The sequence below is a fragment of the Piliocolobus tephrosceles genome, chromosome 3 (genome assembly GCF_002776525.5).
Source record: "Piliocolobus tephrosceles isolate RC106 chromosome 3, ASM277652v3, whole genome shotgun sequence".
NCBI lineage: Eukaryota > Metazoa > Chordata > Mammalia > Primates > Cercopithecidae > Piliocolobus > Piliocolobus tephrosceles.
In genome coordinates this window covers 61321617-61344824 of record NC_045436.1, presented here as the reverse complement: position 1 = coordinate 61344824, position 23208 = coordinate 61321617, and the positions used below count along the sequence as shown (strand labels likewise).

The window sequence follows — 23208 nt, the reverse complement described above, 5'->3', positions numbered from 1 at the left end:
ACGGGGTTTCACCGGGTTAGCCAGGATGGTCTCGATCTCCTGACCTCGTGATCCACCCGCCTCAGCCTCCCAAAGTGCTGGGATTACAGGCGTGAGCCACCACGCCCAGCCAACTTTTCTTAGTTTGACAAAGCATTCGTGAAACAGCCTGCAGAGGCCGGGCGCGGTGGCTCAGGCCTGTAATCCCAGCACTTTGGGAGGCCGAGACGGGCGGATCATGAGGTCAGGAGATCGAGACCATCCTGGCTAACACGGTGAAACCCCGTCTCTACTAAAAAAATACAAAAAACTAGCCGGGTGAGGTGGCGGCGCCTGTAGTCCCAGCTACTCGGGAGGCTGAGGCAGGAGAATGGCGGGAACCCGGGAGGCGGAGCTTGCAGTGAGCTGAGATCCGGCCACAGCACTCCAGTCCGGGCGACAGAGCCAGACTCCGTCTCAAAAAAAAAAAAAAAAAGAAACAGCCTGCAGACTAGTTTCAACAGATAAATAACACCTGTTAGCAGATATGAGTGCCCTAAATTGTTTATTAGGTATGAATTTTACAAACTTTACTTACATTGACCATAACAGTGGAGCTGGAGAGTATTGTGCCTTCTCCAAGCTTCCTGGTGAGAACCACCAGTAGTGTGGTGGCACTTAAGGCCCTTTCCAAGGCCATGGCTCTTTCGGCCTGCAGATGGCAGCCCATGCATCTCTCTATGCTTGTGGACTGGTTTGGTGATCCATTGGGTGTCAGGATTTCTTCTGATAGCTTTATGGAATGGATCAATGAGGATAACCTCAAAAAACTTGTATGTGGAATCTTCACCAACCCAGTAAGAATTCAGGACTCTTAGAGCCCCACAGTGGCATCCAGCTCGCTCCTTTGCAACGAACTGAAGACTTTGAGCAAACCTTTAGCTGGTTAACACCATGATGGACAGGCTTGCTGTGAGTTGCACCCTTAGGAACTGGGTGTTTTCAGCCACCATGGCAAACACGAATCCTATATATAACGTAAATTTGCTTGGCCTTGTAGCCCAGTTGGCGCGCTTTATCAGGCCGAGTGGAGTGGGGAGCCCTATGGAGAGCAGAGATCTGGCAGTACTGCCAGCAACCTCCTCTCAGAAGAAAGTGTATGACATTAGACTGCTTTTCTCCATAGCTCCTGGATTTACTTGTATGCACCCATCTTGGCTTACCTGATGGCTGCCGCTAGACGGAGGGCGCAGATTCTTTATTAAAATCACAATATGGGTTTATTAATCCCTTATTTGTAGTTATGGTTGTTTTTTGCCTGTTAAACATCAGCATTCTAGTATAATTTCCATTCTTTTACTCATAAAAATATGATGTGTAAAATATACTGATTTCTTTTATTCTTTCTTTTCTTGAACCCTATGTTCATCATCAACCCTCTTTTCTCCTACTATTTGGTTCTTCTTTTTTTTTTTTTTTTTTTTTGAGACGGAGTCTTGCTCTGTCGCCCAGGCTGGAGTACAGTGGCCGGATCTCAGCTCACTGTAAGCTCTGCCTCCCGGGTTTATGCCATTCTCCTGCCTCAGCCTCCGGAGTAGCTGGGACTACAGGCGCCCGCCACTTCGCCCAGCTAGTTTTTTGTATTTTTTAGTAGAGACGGGGTTTCACCGTGTTAGCCAGGATGGTCTGGATCTCTTGACCTCGTGATCCACCCGTCTCGGCCTCCCAAAGTGCTGGGATTACAGGCTTGAGCCACCGCGCCCGGCCACTATTTGGTTCTTCAACCTTATTTTCTCCTGTTTGGTTCTTAGAAACCTCAAGTAAGCTTACTATTGTTACCCTAATTAAATACCTTTTTTTTTTTTTCTTTTGGAGGGGGATGGAGTCTTCCCTACAGGCCAGTGCAGGCTGGAGTGCAACCCAGGCTGGAGTGCAGTGGCCCGACCTCGGCTCACTGCAAGCTCCGCCTCCTTGGTTCAACAGGCACCTACCACCACGCCTGGCTAATTTTTTTGTATTTTTAGCAGAGACAGGGTTTCACTGTGTTACCCAGGATGGTCTCGATCTCCTGACCTCGTGATCCGCCTGCCTTGGCTTCCCAAAGTGCTGGGATTACAGGCGTGTAATCCCACGGCCATGAAATACCATTTTAAGTAAGTTATATAGAAAAAAATGCATAAATATATTCTCTTTACAAAAATAAAAAACTTTCATGTCACCTTAAGATAATTCACTGAGGCCGGGCGCAGTGGCTCACGCCCGTAATCCCAGCACTTTGGGAGGTAGAGGCCGAGGTGGGTAGATCATGAAGTCAGGAGATCGAGACCATCCTGGCTAACACGGTGAAACCCTGTCTCTACTAAAAATACAAAAAAAGTTAGCTGGGCATAGTGGCGGACGCCTGTAGTCCCAGCTATTCCGGAGGCTGAGGCAGGAGAATGGGGTGAACCCGGGAGGTGGAGCTTGCAGTGAGCCAAGATGGCGCCTCTGCACTCCAACCTGGGCGACAGAGCAAGACTCGGTCTCAAAAGAATTTACGAAATCTAAACTCCTTTTAAAAATTGCTGAGGACCGGTCGGGCGCGGTGGCTCATGCCCTTAATCTGAGCACTTTGGGAGGCTGAAGCAGGCGGATCACCTGAGGTCAGGAGTTCCAGACCAGCCTGGCCAACGTGGTGAAACCCCATCTCTACTAAATATACAAAAATCAGCCGAGGGTGGTGGCCAGCACCTGTAATCCCAGCTACTTGGGAGGCTGAGGCTGGAGAATTGCTTAAAAACCTGGGAGGCATAGGTTGCACTGAGCCAAGATGGTGCCATTGCATTTCAGCCTGGCGAGTGAAATTCCATCTCAAAAAAAAAAAGGCTGAGGATGGCCCGCCGTGGTGGCTCATACCTGTAATCCTAACACTTTGGGAGACCAAGGTGACCAGGGTTTGAGGCCAGGAATTTGAGACCAGCCTGGGCAACATAGTGAAACGCCATCTCAATTAAAAAAAAAAAAAAAAAAAAAGCTAAGGAATGGCCCTAAATATAGCTGACATAGTTAATTTAGATATTTACTTATTGATCATGTTGATTTTTTTTCATTTTTGTATTTAGGTGAGGAAACCGAACATTTTTATGCATCTTATATCCATGTGTGCCTTTCTCTAGGGTAGATGCTGAGAAGTAGAATTGGTAGGTTATCGGGCATTTTTTTTTTAGTTTACAAGGTGCTTTTTATTTATTTCTTTTTAAAATTTTTATTTTTATTTTTATTTTTTATTTATTTATTTTTTTGAGACGGAGTCTCGCTCTGTCACCCAGGCTGGAGTGCAGTGGCTGGATCTCAGCTCACTGCAAGCTCCGCCTCCCGGGTTTACGCCATTCTCCTGCCTCAGCCTCCTGAGTAGCTGGGACTACAGGCACCCGCCACCTCGCCCGGCTAGTTTTTTGTATTTTTAGTAGAGATGGGGTTTCACCGTGTTAGCCAGGATGGTCTCGAACTCCTGACCTCGTGATCCACCCGTCTCGGCCTCCCAAAGTGCTGGGATTACAGGCTTGAGCCACCACGCCCGGCCTCTTTTTTAAATTTTTAAATTCTTATTTTTATTTTTTATTTGTGCTAGGATTACAGGCATGAGCCACCGCGCTGGCCTTTACAAGTTGCTTTTTTTTTTTTTTTTTGAGACGGAGTCTCGCTGTCACCCAGGCTGGAGTGCAGTGGCCGGATCTCAGCTCACTGCAACCTCTGCCTCCCAGGTTCACGCCATTCTCCTGCCTCAGCCTCCCGAGTAGCTGGGACTATAGGCGCCCACCACGTCGCCCGGCTAGTTTTTTGTATTTTTTGTAGAGACGGGGTTTCACCGTGTTAGCCAGGATGGTCTCGATCTCCTGACCTCGTGATCCGCCTGTCTCGGCCTCCCAAAGTGCTGGGATTACAGCCTTGAGCCACCGTGCCTGGCCCCTACAAGTTGCTTTTTAAAGTAACTGTACAAATTGATACTCCCACTATTAGAATTTGAGAATTGTCTTTCACATTTTTTTTTTTTTTTTTGAGATAGAGTCTCACTCTGTCACTGAGTCTGGAGTACAGTGTCACTGTGTCGGCTCACTGCAACCTCTGTCTCCTGGGTTCAAGCAGTTCTCCTCCCTCATCCTCCCGAGTAGCAGGGATTACAGGCGTCCACCACCACGCCTGGCTAGTTTATATATTTTTAGTAGAGACGCGGTTTCGCCATGTTGGCCAGGCTGGTCTTGAACTCCTGACCTTAGGTGATCCGCCTGCCTTGTCCTCCTAAAGTGCTGGAAGTACAGGTGTGAGCCACCGCGCCCGGCCCTTCTTTAACATTTTTAAAAGCACTAATTTTTACTACATTTTCCCTTAAATATGATAAAATGTGAAATATTGATATCATCAGTGCATTTTTTTTTTTTTTTTGAGGCGGAGTCTCGCTCTGTCGCCCGTACTGGAGTTCAGTGGCCGGATCTCAGCTCACTGCAAGCTCTGCCTCTCGGGTTTACGCCATTCTCCTGACTCAGCCTCCGGAGTAGCTGGGACTACAGGCGCCCGCCACCTCACCCGGCTAGTTTTTTGTATTTTTAGTAGAGACGGGGTTTCACCGTGTTAGCCAGGATGGTCTCGATCTCCTGACCTCGTGATCCGCCCGTCTCAGCCTCCCAAAGTGCTGGGATTACAGACTTGAGCCACCGCGCCCGGCCCATCAGTGCATTTTCTTAATTAAAATTTTGCCAAAAGATTATGGTCGTAAGAATTAAACTGAGTGAAATAGGCTCTGTTATGTTGTAGCTTTTGTTTAAAGTATCCTAGCCCTTAAAAATATATTGTTTTCCTTATCTGTTTATGGTTATTTCCTTGTAGGTCCCAGGATTTAAAAATAACATTTTATTATTTATTTGTTTTTATTTTATTTATTTATTTTTTTGAGATGGAGTCTCGCTCTGTTCCTCAGGCTGGAGTGCAGTGGCACGATCCTGGCTCACTGCAACCTCTGCCTCCTGGGTTCAAGCAATTCTTATGCCTCAGCCTCCAGGCATAGCCCCTGTGCCTGGCTTGTTTCTTTCTTAGAAACAAAAAACAGATTTCATCTGTATGAATATACCTGTTTTAGGCCGGGCGCAGTGGCTCACGCCTGTAATCCCAGCACTTTGGGAGGCTGAGGCAGGCGGATCATGAGATCAGAGATCCAGATTATCCTGGCTAACAGTGAAGCCCCATCTCTACTAAAAATGTAAAAAGATTAGTCGGGCGTGGTGGCATACGCCTATCCCAGCTACTTAGGAGGCTGAGGCAGGAGAATCGCTTGAACCTGGGAGGCGGAGGTTGTAGTGAGCCAAGATTGCACCACTGTACTCCAGCCCCAAGATTGCACCACTGTACTCCAGCCTGGGTGACAGAATGAGACTCTGTCTCAAAAAAAAAAAGGATATACATATTTTTTAATGTGAAAAATTTTTTAATTTAAAACAATTTCCTAAATTGGCTTGCTATTTCAGTCTTAGGTGTTCTCTAATGACATGCAATGTGATTTCCTCCATGTTAAAACAATGAGAAAATGAAAAATTTCCTTTCTTAGGCTTGTTTTACCTGTAATCTGTATGTATATATAATTTTTTTTTTTTTTTTGCAATCTCGGCTCACTGCAACTTTTACCCCTGGATTCAAGTGATTGTCCTGCCTCAGCCTCCCAAGTAGATGGAATTACAGGCATGCGCCACCACACCTGGTTAATTTTTGTGTTTTTAGTAGAGATGGGGTTTCATCATTTTGACCAGGCTGGTTTTGAACTCCTGGCCTCAAGAGATCTGCCTGCCTTGGCTTCCCAAAGCTGTTGGGATTACAGGCATGAGCCACTGAGCCTGGCCTGTATATGTAAAATATTTAAAACCTGGTGGACTTCTTTCCATGTCAATACATACACAGCTTTGTCTGATTTCTAAAAGTTACATAGTATTTTGTGTATTAATACGTAGAGGCTATTTAAATAGGATTATCAACAAAGTTGCGCTGAATATCCTGTATAGACATCTTTGTACCTTTTCTTGATTCCCGATAATTTCCTGAAAATGGAATTCTTTTATTAAAAGGTTATATACATTTTATTTTTATTTTTTGAGACGGAATCTTGCTCTGTCGCCCAGGCTGGAGTGCAGTGGCTGGATCTCAGCTCACTGCAAGCTCCGCCTCCCGGGTTCATGCCATTCTCCTGCCTTAGCGTCCCGAGTAGCTGGGACTACAGGTGCCTGCCACCTCGCCTGGCTAGTTTTTTGTATTTTTTAGTAGAGACGGGGTTTCACCGTGTTAGCCAGGATGGTCTCGATCTCCTGACCTCATGATCCGCCCGTCTCGGCCTCCCAAAGTGCTGGGATTACAGGCTTGAGCCACCGCGCCCGGCGGTTATATACATTTTAGATGACAGATTACCCTTGAAAGATATACCACCTTGGCTGGGCGCCGTGGCTCATGCTTGTAATCCTGGCACTTCGGGAGGCCAAGGTGGGCGGATTACTTGAGGTCAGGAGTTTGAGACCAACCTGGCTAACATGGTGAAACCCTGTCTCTCCTGAAAATCCAAAAAAGTTAGCCAGGCGTGGTGGCAGGCGCCTGTAACCCCAGCTGCTTGGGAGGCTGAGGAAGGAGAAGGGCTTGAACCCAGGAGGGGGAGGTTGCAGTGAGCCAAGGCTGTGCCACTGCACTCCAGCCTGGGTGACAGAGTGAGAAGACTCTGTCTCAAAAAAAAAAGAAAGAAAAAAATACTACCTCATACTCTTACCAACAGCGTGAGAGAAATAAGAGACTCTGTCTCAAAAAAAAAAAAAGTCGTATTTGTAATTTTCTCCTGTTACATTCTTTTTTTTTTTTTTTTTTTTGACAGAATCTAGCTCTGTCGCCCCAGCTGGAGTGCAGTGGTTTGATCTCGGCTCACTGCAACATCCACCTCCCGGGTTCAAGCGATTCTCCTGCCTCAGCCTTCTGAGTAGCTGGGACTCTGGGCATGTGCCACCATACCTGGCTAATTTTTCTATTTTTAGTAGAGATGGGGTTTCACCATGTTGGCCAGTCTGGTCTCAAACTCTTGACCTCCAGTCATCTGTCCACTTTGGCCTCCCGAAGTGCTGGGATTACAGGTGTGAGCCACCAGGCCCAGCCTATATTCTATTAATGAAAGCATTGTTCTGTTCGTTCAGTGTAACACACTGTTGATATTTCTTTCTTCTTGATTTGGAGACTGAAGACCACCTTGAATCTATGTGTCAAATGGAGTTGATTTTTTGCTAGGAATTTGAGTCTTAGAACTTTGGATTTTATTGGAAATGATGATTATACTGATTTACTGAAATTGACATAATAGTTATTTTGTTAAATTTATTGAATGAAGTAGTTGTAAAAAACAATTCTATATATTTTCTTTAGAGTTCGGTTCCCTCAAAATTATAAAAGCAGGAAAACTCAAGACAAAGAAATCCAACAAGGTATGTTTTCATAGGAAATAGTTCTTAACTGTACTGATTTTTGAAAACTGAGGCTAAGAACTCTTAGGTTATTGTAAGTGTATTTTTCTTTAATTGTACTGTTGGTATTAGATTAAGGTTAATATTATGGAGAATCATAACCTTTATCCAAATCTTTATATATGCCTTTGCTATCATGTATAACTCAGTTTAGTTAATGTCATTAAATAGTGGTGAAAGTTTTATCGTAAAATTAAGCCATTCTTATTGCAAATGTTCTATTGTTTGCAGAAACTTTTAGATTAATTTGGCAGATGCCTGCATATAACTGAATGTAAATGATTATTAAAACTTCTTTCACTTTTAGAAAATGTTTTTTTCTGCTTAAAATTTCTAAAACTAATTTGCAGACCTAACTCTTATTTGTTACTTCTTAGGCTAGTGATTTCAGCGATATGGAGAATTGGCCAACACCAAGTGAATTAGTGAACACTGGAGTGAGTATTATTTTAAAGTTTTTCTTTTCTTTTCTTTTTTTTTTTTTTTGAGGCGGAGTCTCGCTCTGTCGCCCAGGCTGGAGTGCAGTGGCCAGATCTCAGCTCACTGCAAACTCCGCCTCCCGGGTTCACGCCATTCTCCTGCCTCAGCCTCCTGAGTAGCTGGGACTACAGGCGCCCGCCACCTCGCCCGGCTAGTTTTTTGTATTTTTTAGTAGAGACGGGGTTTCACCGTGTTAGCCAGGATGGTCTCGATCTCCTGACCTCGTGATCTGCCCGTCTCGGCCTCCCAAAGTGCTGGGATTACAGGCTTGAGCCACCGCGCCCGGCTCTTTTAAAGTTTTTCTTTAAAGAAAGGAAAATATATCCATTTCAACATGCAGAATTTTATTTTACTTAAAATGTAAAGAATTGTCATACTGGGGGACAGATTTTTGTTAATTGTTTGAGACAGGGTCTTGCTCTGTCACCAGGCTGGAGTGCAGTAGTGTGATCACAGCTCATTGTAGCCTCAAACTCCTAGGCTCAAGTGATCTTCCTACCTCGACCTCCAGAGTAGCTGGGACTACAGGCACGCACCACTGTGCACAGCTAATGTTTGTATTTTTCATAGAGACGGGATTTTGCTGCTCTCCAACGCCTGAGCTTAAGTGATCCTCCTGCCTCAGTCTCCCAAAGTGTTGAGATTACAGTGTGAGCTACGAACCTGGCTGAGGAACAGATTTAAAAACTTGATTCATCAAGATTACATTTTGTTAGTTTAATTTGCAGTTATTCTTTGATGCTGCCAGTAACATTAGTAATGAACTTGTCTTAAGCTTTACTCATGGTAAGCTTAACCTAACCTAGTATTTCTTTCTTTCTTTTTTTTTGTTTCTTTTTTTTTTTGAGACGAAGTCTCGCTCTGTCACCCAGGCTGGAGTGCAGTGGCCGGATCTCAGCTCACTGCAAGCTCTGCCTCCCGGGTTTATGCCATTCTCCTGCCTCAGCCTCCCGAGTAGCTGGGACTACAGGCGCCTGCCACGTCGCCCAGCTAGTTTTTTGTATTTTTTAGTAGAGACGGGGTTTCTTTTTTTTTTTTTTTTTTTGAGACGGAGTCTGGCTCTGTCGCCCAGGCTGGAGTGCAGTGGCCAGATCTCAGCTCACTGCAAGCTCCGTCTCCCGGGTTTACGCCATTCTCCTGCCTCAGCCTCCCGAGTAGCTGGGACTACAGGTGCCCGCCACCTCGCCCGGCTAGTTTTTTGTATTTTTTAGTGGAGACGGGGTTTCACCGTGTTAGCCAGGATGGTCTCGATCTCCTGACCTTGTGATCCGCCCGTCTCGGCCTCCCAAAGTGCTGGGATTACAGGCTTGAGCCACCGCGCCCAGCCTCTTTTTTGTTTGTTTGTTTCTTTAAGACAGGGTCTCACTCCATTACCCAGGCTGGAGTGCAGTGATGTGATCACAGCTCACTGCAGCCTTGGCCTCCCAGGCTCAGGTGATCCTCCCCCTTTGCCTCCCAAGTAGCTGGGACTACAGCTGTGCACCACCACACTGGCAGGTTTTAAACTTTTTGTAGAGATGGGGTTTGGCCATGTTGTCCGGGCTGGTATCGAACTCCTGAGCTCATGCAATTGGCTCGCCTCAGCCTCCCAAAGTGCTGGGATTATAGGCGTTAGCCACCATGCCTCGCCTATTATTTCTTTAATAATGAAGACATATTATAAATTGTAATCAAATTTTTATATTTGTATAAAGTCACATACATTGATAAAGAGGTGCTGAAAACATGGCAGCTATTCTTTTGATAGTTTACCCACTTTTCAGGTAACCTAGTTTAATTCATCACATTTCCCTCATCTGATTGTATTCTTTTTTTGAGACAGAGTCTTACTCTGTCGTCCAGGCTGGAGTGCAGTGGTGGGATTTCAGTTCACTGCAACCTCTGCCTCCCTGGTTTCAGTGATTCTCCTGCCTCAGCCTCCTGAGTAGCTGGTATTACAGGCATGCACCACCACATCCGGCTAATTTTTGTATTTTTAGTAGAGACTGGGTTTTGCCATGTTGGTCTCCAACTTCTGACCACAGGTGATCCACCCACCTTGGCCTTCCAAAGTGCTGGGATTACAGGTGTGAGCCACCGTGCCTGGCCTCCTCTGGTTGTATTCTTAAGAGGTAACCTTATATGTGAGATTTGCATTTTCTAGAATTTTGTATATAGGGAAGCATTCAGTAGGTACTCTTTTTTCTTTTTGTTTTCCTGGCTTCTACTCAGCATGATTATTTTGAGATTTTACTTGTGTGTCAGCAGTTCATTCCTTTTTCTTGCTGAGTAGTATGGATGTAACACAGTTTGTCCATTCACCTAGTGTTAATGGACATTTGGATTAACTTTGGGTTTTGGTTGATACAGATAAAACTGCTATATGGGCCGGGCGCGGTGGCTCAAGCCTGTAATCCCAGCACTTTGGGAGGCCGAGACGGGCGGATCACGAGGTCAGGAGATCGAGACCATCCTGGCTAACACGGTGAAACCCCGTCTCTACAAAAAATACAAAAAATTAGCTGGGCGAGGTGGCGGGCACCTGTAGTCCCAGCTACTCGGGAGGCTGAGGCAGGAGAATGGCGTGAACCCCGGAGGCGGAGGTTGCAGTGACCTGAGATCCGGCCACTGCACTCCAGCCTGGGCGACAGAGCAAGACTCCGTCTATGGCCGGGCACGGTGGCTCAAGCCTGTAATCCCAGCACTTTGGGAGGCCGAGACGGGTGGATCACAAGGTCAGGAGTTCGAGACCATCCTGGCTAACACGGTGAAACCCCGTCTCTACTAAAAATACAAAAAACTAGCCGGGCGAGGTGGCGGGCGCCTGTAGTCCCAGCTACTCAGGAGGCTGAGGCAGGAGAATGGCGTGAACCCGGGAGGCGGAGCTTGCAGTGAGCAGAGATCCGGCCACTGCACTCCAGCCTGGGCGACAGAGCGAGACTCCGTCTCAAAAAAAAAGAAAAAAAAAAGACTCCGTCTCAAAAAAAAAAAAAAAAAACTGCTATATGAACGTTTGTGTAGAAAATTTTTCATTTTTTCTTGGATATGTCACTAGGCTGGATCATACAGTAGCTACCTGTTTTAGCTTTTTAAGAAATTGCCGAATTTGGCCAGGCGCGGTGGCTCAAGCCTGTAATCCCAGCAGTTTGGGAGGCCGAGACGGGCAGATCACGAGGTCAGGAGATGGAGACCATCCTGGCTAACACAGTGAAACCCCATCTCTACTAAAAAAAATACAAAAAACTAGCCGGGCGATGTGGTGGGCGCCTGTAGTCCCAGTTACTCGGGAGGCTGAGGCAGGAGAATGGCGTAAACTCGGGAGGCAGAGCTTGCAGTGAGCTGAGATCCGGCCACTGCACTCCAGCCCGGGCTACAGAGCGAGACTCCGTCTCCAAAAAAAAAAAAAAAAAAGAAATTACCGAATTTGCACTTCTGTCAGCAGTGTACATGAATTCCAGTTACTCCACGTTTTCACTCCCTCTCTTTTTTTTTTTTTTTTCTTGTGAGACCCGGTCTCACTTTGTCACCCAGGCTGGAGTGCATTGGCATGATCTCAGCTCACTGTAGCCTTGACCTCCTGGGCTCAAGTGATCCCCCACCTCAGCCCCACAAGTAGCTGGGACTATAGACATGCACCACCATGCCTGGCTAATTTTTTTGTATTTTTGTAGAGATGGGGTTTTGCCATGTGCCCAGTCTGGTCTCAAATTCCTGAGCTCAACTAATCTACCTGCCTTGGCTTCCGAAAGTGCTGGAATTACAGGGGTGAGCCACTGCACCCATCTTTACTTGCCCATAATAATAGTCAAGTTTCAAAAAAATTTTAGCCATTCTAATAAATGTGGAGTGGTCTCCCATTGCAGTTTTAATTTACATTTTTCTGACGAATGAATGCAATAATCTTTTCATAGATTTGCCATCGGTATATCTTTTTGATGAAGTATCTGATCAATCTGCCCATTTAAAAAAATGGAAGGCTGGGTGCAGTGGCTCATGCCTGCAATTGCAGCACTTTGGGAGGCTGAGGAGGGTGAATCATTGGGGTCAGGAGTTTGAGACCAGCCTGACCAACATGGCGAAACCCCGTCTCTACTAAAAAAAAAAAAAAACAAAACTAGCCAGGTGTGGTGACATGTGCCTGTAATACCAGCTACTAGGGAGGCTGAGGCAGGAGAATTGCTTGAACCCAGGTGGTGGAGGCTGCAGTGAGCCGAGATCATGCCACTGCACTCCAGCCTGGGCAACAGAGACTCCTTCCTCCCCACCAAAAAAAAGTGGAATTGATTTCTTGTTACTGAGTTTTGAAAGTTCATTATGTATTTTAGATAAAAGTTCTTTGTCAAATACTTAGCAAATACTTTCTCCTAGTCTGCAGCTTTACTTTTAACTGTCTTTTGAGAAGTAATTTTTTGCTTTTGATAACAGTTTTTGTCATTTGTTTTGCAATTTTAAGTTAGGTATATTACCGCAAATTTTTGGGTGTATTAGTGAAAATATTAATGGAAATCATTTCATTCTGAAAACCTTTTTGCAGTTTCAGAGCGTCCTCAGCCAAGGAAATAAAAAGCCACAAAATAGAAAAGAAAAAGAAGAGAAGGTTGAAAAGAGAAGTAACAGTGAGAGCAAAGAAAATCGGGAAACAAAGTTAAATGGTCCTGGTGAAAATGTCAGTGAGGATGAGGCTCAGTCAAGTAATCAACGAAAGAGAGGTCAGTTTGTCCATATCTTTATTTTGATTTTAGTTTTTGAAGAAAGTTGTAATGAGGAATTGTATTTCATTAACTTATCTCTGATAGTCAAAAATGTATAGTTTGTATTTCTTCAGGATAAACAATCTGCAGTGGTAACTCATTTGCTTTTGTAACATTTCTGAACTATTAGACTTTCCTTTTTGTGTGTAACTTGTATTCTATGCAAGAAAATGGAATGGAGTTCCACTTAGAGGTACAGTTGTAAATACATTCTTGGAAAGTTGTTTGACAATTTATTGTTCTTTTAGATCTGCATTGGAACTGCTCCCTATATTTAGGGAGTACTGTGAAAATTAAATACATTTTTTTCCTAAGAGAAAAGTGAGAATAGGTCAGGCACAGTGGCTCACGCCTGTAATCCTAGCACTCTGGGAGGCTGAGGCGGGCGGATCACTTGAGATCAGGAGTTTGAGACCAGCCTGGCCAACATGGTGAAACCCTGTCTCCACTAAAAATACAAAAAAAATTAGCCGAACACGGTGGTGCACGCTTGTAGTCCCAGCTATTCGGGAGGCTGAGGCAGGAGAATTGCTTGAACCCAGTAGGTGGAGGTTGCAGTGAACCAAGGTTGTGCCATTGCAATCCAGCCTGGGCAACAGTGCAAGACACTGTCTCAAGAAAAAAAAAAAAAAAAAAAAATTTAGTCAGCCTTTTCCCTCATAGCATTCCCCTGTCAAAATTACACTTTGAAGGAGTAAAAATATTGTCTTCATATCCTTTTCCGTTTTCTTCTCTGAACTTTTCGTGTGTCTAAGGACAGTTTATGATTTACCTGCTTTGTAAAAGCATGTACTCATTCAGTGGTCGGAGTCTTGGTAAAAGTGTCTTCACGCGCTTCTAGGCAGAAAAGGGCTTTAAACTGTTAAGTTGTTGGTGACTGAAGCAAGGTGATTTTCTGGGAGAGTAGCAGGAGATGAGGTTAGAGACATAGACAAGGTCCATGGTGTACAGGGCCTTGGAGTTAGGATTCTATTTTTTTTTTTTTTTTTTGAGATGGAGTCTCACTCTGTCACCCAGGCTGGAGTGCAGTGGCTGGATCTCAGCTCACTGCAAGCTCCTCCTCCCGGGTTCTAGCAATTCTTCTGCCTCAGCCTCCTGAGTAGCTGGGATTACAGGTGCACGCTGCCACGCCCAGCTAACTTTCTGTATTTTAGTAGAGACGGGGTTTCACTGTGTTGCCCAGGCTGGCCTCGAACTCCTGAGCTCAGACAATCCACCTTCCTCGGCTTCCCAAAGTGTTAGGATTACAGGCGTGAGCCACCGTGACTGGCCGAACAGTTTGTCTTTTTAATAAATAACTAATCCTTAGTTCAGGATAAGCATGATGTTTACTTGATACCATGAATAAAGGCTTATTGCTCAAAAACAGTGACAACAAGACAAACAGGTGGTTGTTAGAAAAATTTATCCCTATTTCTTTTTTTTTAAGTTTTAAATTTAAAAATGTTTTTAAAATTTTGAGACAGGGTCTTGCTGTGTCACCCAGGCTGAAGTTCAGTGGCATGCTCATGGCCCACTGCAGCCTCGATGACCTGGGCTCAAGTGATCCTCCCACCTCAGCCTCCTGAGTAGCTGGGACTTACAGGCATGTGCCCCCACGCCTGGCTAATTTTTGTATTTTTTTGTAGAGACAAGGTTTCCCGATGTTGGCCAGGCTGGTCTTGAAATCCTGAGCTCAAGTGATCCACCTGCCTCAACCTCCCAAAGTGCCGGGATTAGAAGTGTGCGCCACCATGCTTAGCGTCCCCATTTCTTAACTACTTCATCACTTAACTATTTCCTGCTTCCTACATACATAAGTAGTGTTCTTGACTGTCTAGAATCCATACAGATGACAGATTTGTTATCCTGATCTAAAATTTGTCTTTATTAATTGCTTCAATTAAAACTGGTCAGTCAACACTAAAACCCAGATGTTTTGTAGTTAGAACAATTCGTATAATCAAGCTATTAATTGATCTAGAGTACAGATTTTTGACTTCAAAAGAAGGGCTTCTTTATGTCAACGAATCTCATTGACATAAATTTATAGTATAAGATTAAAAGCCTTTTTTTTAAAATTATTTTTATTTTTTTTGAGACGGAGTCTCGCTCTGTCGCCCAGGCTGGAGTGCAGTGGCCAGATCTCAGCTCACTGCAAGCTCCGCCTCCCGGGTTTATGCCATTCTCCTGCCTCAACCTCCCGAGTAGCTGGGACTACAGGTGCCCGCCACCTTGCCCGGCTAGTTTTTTGTATTCTTTTTTTTTTTTTTTTAGTAGAGACGGGGTTTCACCGTGTTAGCCAGGATGGTCTCGATTTCCTGACCTCGTGATCTGCCCGTCTCGGCCTCCCAAAGTGCTGGGATTACAGGCTTGAGCCACTGTGCCTGGCCTAAAAGCCTTTTTGGATGCATTTATATTCACTTTTCCTCATTTGATCCATAGTTTGCAGGATTTATAGGATATCAATATTGTAGTTGCACACTAATATTTCTTTTTAAATTACCTTGGCAGTTTTTTCATTCCCATGAGTCTTTATTTTGGTAGAAAATATAGATTGGGCAGAATACTGAACATTTTGAAGCCCAAGGTATGGCATTCATGAATAGATGATCTTCAGAATTTCACTATAGAATAACCATAGGCCGGGCGCGGTGGCTCAAGCCTGTAATCCCAGCACTTTGGGAGGCCGAGACGGGCGGATCACGAGGTCAGGAGATCGAGACCATCCTGGCTAACACGGTGAGACCCCGTCTCTACTAAAAATACAAAAACTAGCCGGGCGAGGTGGCGGGCGCCTGAGGCAGGAGAATGGCTTAAACCCGGGAGGCAGAGCTTGCAGTGAGCTGAGATCCGGCCACTGCACTCCAGTCGGGGCAACAGAGCGAGACTCCGCCTCAAAAAAAAAAAAAAAAAAATAGAATAACCATAAATAGTTACACTGTCATTTAGTCATCAAGAAAAGTTAAATTGCTTGTGTTTTTTGTCCTTAGGAAGATGCATAAGAGCTGTAAAAAGTTCTGTCAAGTTAAACAAATTTTGTACTTATCCATTTTCCCTCTTATATTTTGAGAAACCTCATTCATTAGTAAAAATCCTGGGTAAATTAATATTTTAGGCAGTGATCTGGAACTAAAAGTGCTTCAAACCTGAAGCCTAACTTTCCAAAGTATACATTATAGTGTTTTATCAGATATATCCCATTCTAAAGCCTAAGAATTTTAAATTAAACTGATTTTTTTTTTTTTAAAGCCTAAGGTACTAAACAGGAATAGTATGTATATGTACTTTTTTTTTTGTTTGTTTGGAGACAGAGTCTTGTCTCGTGCAGTGGCACGATCTTGGCTCTCTGCAACCTCTGCCTCCCAGGTTCAAGGATTTCTCCTGTCTCAGCTTCCTGAGTAGCTGGGACTACAGGCATGTGCCACCATGCCCGGCTAATTTTTGTATTTTTAGTAGAGATGGGGTTTCACCATGTTGGCCAGGCTGGTTTCGAACTCCTGATCTCAGGTAATGTGCCCGCCTCGGCTTCCCAAAGTGCTAGGATTACAGGTGTGAGCCACCACACCCCGCCTTTTGGCATGATCTTGGCTCACTGCAAGCTCCGCTTCCCAGGCTTAAGCTATTCTTGTGCCTCAGCCTCCCGAGTAGCTGGGATTACTGGCGTGTGCCACCACACCTGGCTAATTTTTGTAATTTTTAGTACAGACAGGATTTCTCCATGTTGGTCAGGCTGTTCTTGAACTCCTGGCTTCAAGTCATCCACCCACCTCGGTATCCCAAAGTGCTGGGATTACAGGCGTGAGTCACTGTGTCCGGCCTCTTTACAAATAATCTTAAAATATACATTAAGTGTTTCACTTATTTGATTAAAGTTCAGAGTGCTTTCAAATTGCAAGGGTTTAGTGAAAATTGTGCATTTGTCCTTAAATGATTTTATTTTGTTTTCTTCAAGCTAATAAGCACAAGTGGGTACCACTCCACTTAGATGATGTAAGATCAGAGAGTCAAGAAAGACCTGGATCCCGGAACAGCTCAAGATGTCAACCTGAAGCAAATAAACCAACACATAACAATAGGAGAAATGATACACGAAGTAAGTTACCATTCTAAGACAAAAATGACTAAGGAAAGACTTAGTCTTAATACTTGTTATTTTAGTAACCACATGTATAAACCATTTGAGAATAAGTTGAAGACATCATGTCCCTTTAACCCTAAATACCTTCAGAGTATATTTCATAAGAACAATATAACCGTAATGAAATTAACAACAATGAAACTTAACATTAATACAATGTGATTGTCCACAGGCAGATTTTTCTCAATAAAGTCCTTTTTTTTGAGACAGAGTCTCGCTCTGTCACCCAGGCTGGAGTGCAGTGGCCGGATCTCAGCTCACTGCAAGCTCCGCCTCCCGGGTTTACGCCATTCTCCTGCCTCAGCCTCCTGAGTAGCTGGGACTACAGGCACCCGCCACCTCGCCCGGCTAGTTTTTTGTATTTTTTTAGTAGAGACGGGGTTTCGCCGTGTTAGCCAGGATGGTCTCGATCTCCTGACCTCGCGATCCACCTGTCTCGGCCTCCCAAAGTGCTGGGATTACAGGCTTGAGCCACTGCGCCCGGCCTATAATAAAGTTCTTTATAGTCGTTCCCTCCCCTGCTCCAAGGATCCATTCTGGGATCACCCATTTAATTTTTTTTTTTCTCTTTAGGCTTCATTAATCTGTAACAGTTCTTTTGCTTTTATCTTTCATGACATTGATTTTTTTGAAGATTGTAGGATAATTATATTGTAGATATCCTTTACTTTGGGTTTTCTGATGTTTCCTTGTGATTGGATTGGGGTTGTGAATTTTTAGCAGGAGTACTGTATAAAAAAATAATATTTTCTTCTTAGTGAGTTGCATGGGAGTATGACCTTGGTTTTGTTCCATTATTGAAGATACTAACTTTGATTACCCCTGTAATTTTGATTATTTATTTGATTACGACATTGATTAATATTAACTTTGATTGCTCCTGTAACTTTATTTGATTATTAGTTTGATTACAACATTGGTTATTATTATTATTATTTATGTTTTTTGTTTGAGATGGAGTCTCATTCTGTTGCCCAGGCTGGAGTGCAGTGGCATGTGATCTGGGCGCACTGCAACCTCTGCCTCCCAGTTTCAAGCAATTCTTCTGTCTCAGCCTCCTAAGGAGCTGGGACTACAGGCTCATGCCACCACACCCGGCTAATTTTTTTATTTTTGTTTTTATTTTTATTTTTATTTTTTTTGAGACGGAGTCTTGCTCTGTTGCCTGGGCTAGAGTGCAGTGGCCGGATCTCAGCTCACTGTCCGCCTCCTGGGTTTACGCCATTCTCCTGCCTCAGCCTCCCGAGTAGCTGGGACTACAGGCGCCCGCCACCTTGCCCGGCTAGTTTTTTGTATGTTTTAGTGGAGACGGGGTTTCACCGTGTTGGCCAGGATGGTCTCGATCTCCTGACCTCGTGATCCGCCCGTCTCGGCCTCCCAAAGTGCTGGGATTACAGGCTTGAGCCACTGCGCCTGGCCAATTTTTTTATTTTTAGTAGAGATGGGGTTTCACCATATTGGTCAGGCTGGCTCTAACTCTTGACCTCAGGTGATCCACCCACCTCGACATCCCAAAGTGCTGGGATTATAGGCTTGAGCCACTGCGACTGACCACAACACTGATTATTAACTTTGATAACTTGTTTGAGGTAGTGTACTCTAGACTTTAAAAAAATTTTTAATTTTCTTCAGTTTTTTGTTTAATTATAGAAATACTCTTTTCTCCCTTTGTAATTACTATGTAATTTGTGGAGAGAGGCTTTGAGACTGTGGAGATAATAATTTTCTCATTAGACTTTTCAAATAAGCTTTAGCTTCCTCTTTTTTTTTTTTTTTTTTTTAATAAGTGATGGGGTCTCATTCTGTTGCCCAGGCTGGAGTGCAGTGGGACAGTCATAGCTCTGTTCATAGACTATGTTCATAGACATTCTGTTGCCCAGGCTGGAGTGTAGTGGGACAGTTCATAGACTGCAGTCTTGAACTCTTGGGCTCAAGTGATCCTCCCACCTCAGCTTCCCGAGTAGCTAGGATGACAGGTGCGTGCCACTATGCCCGGCTAATTAAATAAAAAGTTTTCTTTAGAGACCATGTTGCTGTGTTGCCCAGGCTGGTCTTGAACTCCTCGTCTCAAGCGATTCTCCTGCCTCGGCCTCCTGAAGTGTTGGGATTACAAAGTTAAGCCACTGCACTCAGCTTCTCCCTCTTTTAGTGCCAAATAATATTCTGTTGAATGCATGTAGCCCTTTGTCTTTTTATCTGTTGATGGATAAGTGGCTTGTTTATAGTTTTTGGAGTTTGAATAACGCCGATGAATAGTTGTTTACAAGTCTTTGTGTGGAATGTATTTCTCAAATGCCTGTGAGTGAATTGATTGGTCATATAGTAGCTGTGTATTTAACATTATAAGAAACGGCTACTTTGTAGCGTTTTACATTTTCATCAGCAACTTTTTTTCTTTTTGCTATGTGTTAAGTCCCATGTCTAGTGGAATTCTTGTATTTTGGATTTGACTGATTGCTTTGTCATGGTATTCTTTCTTTTTTTTTTTTTTTGAGACGGAGTCTTGCTCTGTCGCCCAGGCTGGAGTGCAGTGGCCGGATCTCAGCTCACTGCAAGCTCCGCCTCCCGGGTTTACGCCATTCTCCTGCCTCAGCCTCCTGAGTAGCTGGTACTACAGGCGCCCGCCACCTCGCCCCGGCTAGTTTTTTGTATTTTTTAGTAGAGACGGGGTTTCACTGTGTTAGCCAGGATGGTCTCGATCTCCTGACCTCATGATCCGCCCGTCTCGGCCTCCCAAAGTGCTGGGATTACAGGCTTGAGCCACCGCGCCTGGCCTTTTTTTTTTTTTTTTTTTGAGACTGAGTGTTGCCCTGTCGCCCAGGCTGGAGTGCAGTGGCGCCATCTTGGCTCACTGCAAGCTCCTCATCACGCGGCAGTCTCCCAAGTAGCTGGGACTACAGGCGCTTGCCAGCGCACCCGGCTAATTTTTTTGTGTTTTTTAGTAGAGACGGAGTTTCACCATGTTAGCCAGGATGGTCTTGATCTTCTGACCTCATGATCCGCCCTCCTCGGCCTCCCAGAGTGCTGGGATTACACGCGTGAGCCACCGTGCCGGCCGCTTTATCATGGTATTCTTTGGCATTTGCATGTTCCTTTTTTTTGTTGTTTGAGACAGAGTCTCTCACTCTGTCTCCCAGGCTAAGTGCAATGGCATGATCTCGGCTCACTGCAACCTTCACTTCCTAGGCTCAAGCAATTCTCCTGTCTCAGCCTCCTCAGTAGATGGGACTACAGGCATGCACAACCCTACCTGGCTAATTTTGTATTTTTTGTAGAGATGGGGTTTCCCCATGTTGCCCAGGCTGGTCTCAAACTCTTGGGCCCAAGCGATCTTCCAGCATCAGCCTCCCAAAGTGCTGGGATTAGAGGTGTGAGAGCCACTGTACCCAGCCTGCCTGTTCCTTTTAAAACTGGCAATAAGAAAGAGCTAAGTTGATTTAGGTTCAGGCTTATTTTTTTGCTTGGAATACTACTGTGTGTATTTCACTTTCTGTTGTGTTAATATCGAGTTAGCTCAGGTGTTAGGCTGATCGGTTCATTAAAAAGTATACCATTAGTCTTTTTTTTTTTTTTTTTTGAGACAAAGCCTCACTGTCGCCCAGGCTGGAGTGCAGTGGCGCGATCTTGGCTCACTGCCTCCCTCCCAAAGTGCTGGGATTACAGGTGTGAGCCACTGCACCCCGGCCCATTAGTTTTTACTGAATGGTTTTACTTTCATTAAATGTACTGGCTGGATACTTTTTTTTTGAGATGGAGTCTCACAGTATTGCCCAGGCTGAATTCTCCTGCCTCAGCCTCCCAAGTAGCTGGGATTATAGGTGTGGGCCACCGTGTCCGGCTACTTTTTGTAGTTTTAGTAGGGACAGGGTTTCACCATGTTGGGCCAGGATGGTCACGAACTCCTGACCTCACGTGATCTGCCTCCCTTGGCCTCCCAAAGTGCTGGGATTACAGGTGTGATCCAACACATCCGACCCAGATACATTTTTTCACACGGTTTGCTCAGATTTTCAGAAAGCAGAGGATAGGAGGATATGTGGAAACAATAGGATGAGCATTTGTTTTTATAGTTTTCTGCTGAAATCTGATAAGTCATGTCCTGTGAATGGATAAAAAGGCCTAAGGAAATTTTACAGACAATATAGCCATTCAAAAATTTTAAATATACCTGTGTGGAGGTAAATATATTTTGATTAAAAAAAAATTTCCAATGTGTTATGAAAAACTTTAAACATGACGGTTCCTCCACCAAGGCGCATGCGAAGCTGCCTACTATGGCTTCCAGCGGGGTCCCGGTGAGCGCTGCTGGCTCGGCTAATGAAACTCCTGAAATACCAAACAGCGTGGGAGATTGGCTTCGGGGCGTCTACCGCTTTGCCACAGATAGGAATGACTTACGGAGGAACTTGATACTAAATTTGGGACTCTTTGCTGTGGGAGTTTGGCTGGCTAGGAACTTGAGTGACATTGACCTCATGGCACCTCAGCCAGGGGTGTAGCCAAGTAGACAAATGGAATCCTGTGCTGAACCCGAATCTTCCAAAAAACAGCCTACAATCTGTGACCACCACAAGATGTGCCCTGATGGCAGCTGAAGTTTGATTCAGATGGACACTTTTCTTCCCTCTCCCTGCCTAGTTTCCTTTTGTTCCTTGAGTCCACGTAGAATTCCATTCTCTGATAGCAGACAGGCTTAAGCTAAAGTATGGCCTCTGTTCTATAAAGTTCTGTACATAGTTCCCAAGCTTCTGCAGGGGATGATCTTTGCTCTTGTCCTGAGAAATAACAGTGCTGTTTTAACAAACATTTGAAATAAATACTGCACACAAAAGCAGTAAAAAAAAAAAACCAAAAAAAACAAAAAAACTTTAAACATACAAAAAATTGAAAGAATTGTACAGTGAACACCTGTCTAGCCACCATCTAGATTAATAATTTCTCTGTATTTAATTCATTTGTTTGCTGAATCCGAGCTATTGACGCTTTATCACTAATGTCCTAAGAAAATGCATCATCTAAGAAAATCACACTAGTTTCCTAATACCATCTAAAATCTAGTCAATAATTAATTTTTCTCAATTGTCCACAAAATATGACTTTTAAATTATAAAACTGTAACTAAATGCAACGGTGCAAGCCTGTAGTCCCAGCTACTTGGGAAGCTGAAGTAGGAGGATTGCTTGAGCCTGGGAATTTGGGGCTGTAATGCACAATGATCATGCATGTGTAGGGGTGTATGTATATATGTATGAATGTATAAAACTTGTCTATAGCAAAATGGACTTTTTCCCTGTTTTTCAAAATGTCATTTTAAGTTTTTATTCTAAAAGTAATGGATACTCCTAATTTCATTATTTTTTTCTTATTAAATATTGAGTATACAAGAAAATAGATATAAAGTTATACAGAACAACCATATAATGAGCTGACTATGGTGGTACTCACCTGTAGTCCCAGCTACTTGGTAAGCTGAGGTAAGGAGGATTGCTTGAGAGCCCAAGAGTTCGAGGCTGCAGTGAGCTATGATCATGCCACTGCAGTCTGGGTGACAGAGTGAGACCCCATCTGTAAAATCAATAATAATAATGATGAGGATGATGATGATGATGAACAGTGGAAACTCACCCTGTTTAAGAAATATATGTTACTATTACTTTTAAACTTCCCATTGTGCACTCTGCAATTTCATCCCGTTGTTTCGGAAAAAATGAGCTTAAGTGCATTGGTTTCTTGCATGTTTTTTTTTTTTTTTGAGACAGATTCTCACTCTGTCACCCAGGCTGGAGTGCAGTGGCCAGATCTCAGCTCACTGCAAGCTCTGCCTCCCGGGTTCACGCCATTCTCCTGCCTTAGCCTCCTGAGTAGCTGGGACTACAGGCGCCCGCCACCTCGTCCAGCTAGTTTTTTGTATTTTTTTTTTTTAGTAGAGACGGGGTTTCGCTGTGTTAGCCAGGATAGTCTCGATCTCCTGACCTCGTGATCCCTCCGTCTCAGCCTCCCAAAGTGCTGGGATTACAGGCAGTGCGCCCGGCCTCTTGCATGTTTTGAAATCGCCGTGCAATGTGACTTTATTAACATTCTTTGGCAGGAATTTTTAATTTTTTTTTTAAATCCAGCCTACTTTTCTTTAGATTAATGCATGTTGGTTGTATTACTGTAAGTCTTCTTTTTCTCTCTCTTTTTTTTTTTTTGGAGACGGAGTCTTGCTCTGTCACCCAAGCTGGAGTGCAGTGGCCGGATCTCAGCTCACTGCAAGCTCCGCCTTCCGGGTTCACGCCATTCTCCTGCCTCAGCCTCCCGAGTAGCTGGGACTACAGGCGCCCGCCACCTCGCCCGGCTAGTTTTTTGTACTTTTTAGTAGAGACGGGGTTTCACCGTGTTAGCCAGGATGGTCTCGATCTCCTGA

The 23208-nt window shown here is 44.4% G+C and overlaps 1 protein-coding gene and 1 pseudogene across 4 annotated transcripts in view; both read left to right on the top strand.

The window, feature by feature from the left end:
* LARP1B (La ribonucleoprotein 1B) overlaps positions 1–23208 on the top strand; it is a 161701-nt gene that overhangs the window by 8192 nt on the left and 130301 nt on the right. For all 4 annotated transcript variants that reach the window (XM_026454125.2, XM_026454126.2, XM_026454128.2 and 1 more), the window contains exons 2-5: positions 7375–7433; positions 7850–7909; positions 12466–12640; positions 16617–16757. In XM_026454125.2, coding sequence (XP_026309910.1) covers positions 7375–7433; positions 7850–7909; positions 12466–12640; positions 16617–16757 — 435 coding nt within the window. The remainder of the gene's footprint in view (positions 1–7374; positions 7434–7849; positions 7910–12465; positions 12641–16616; positions 16758–23208) is intronic.
* LOC111534535 lies at positions 21077–21393 on the top strand (annotated as a pseudogene).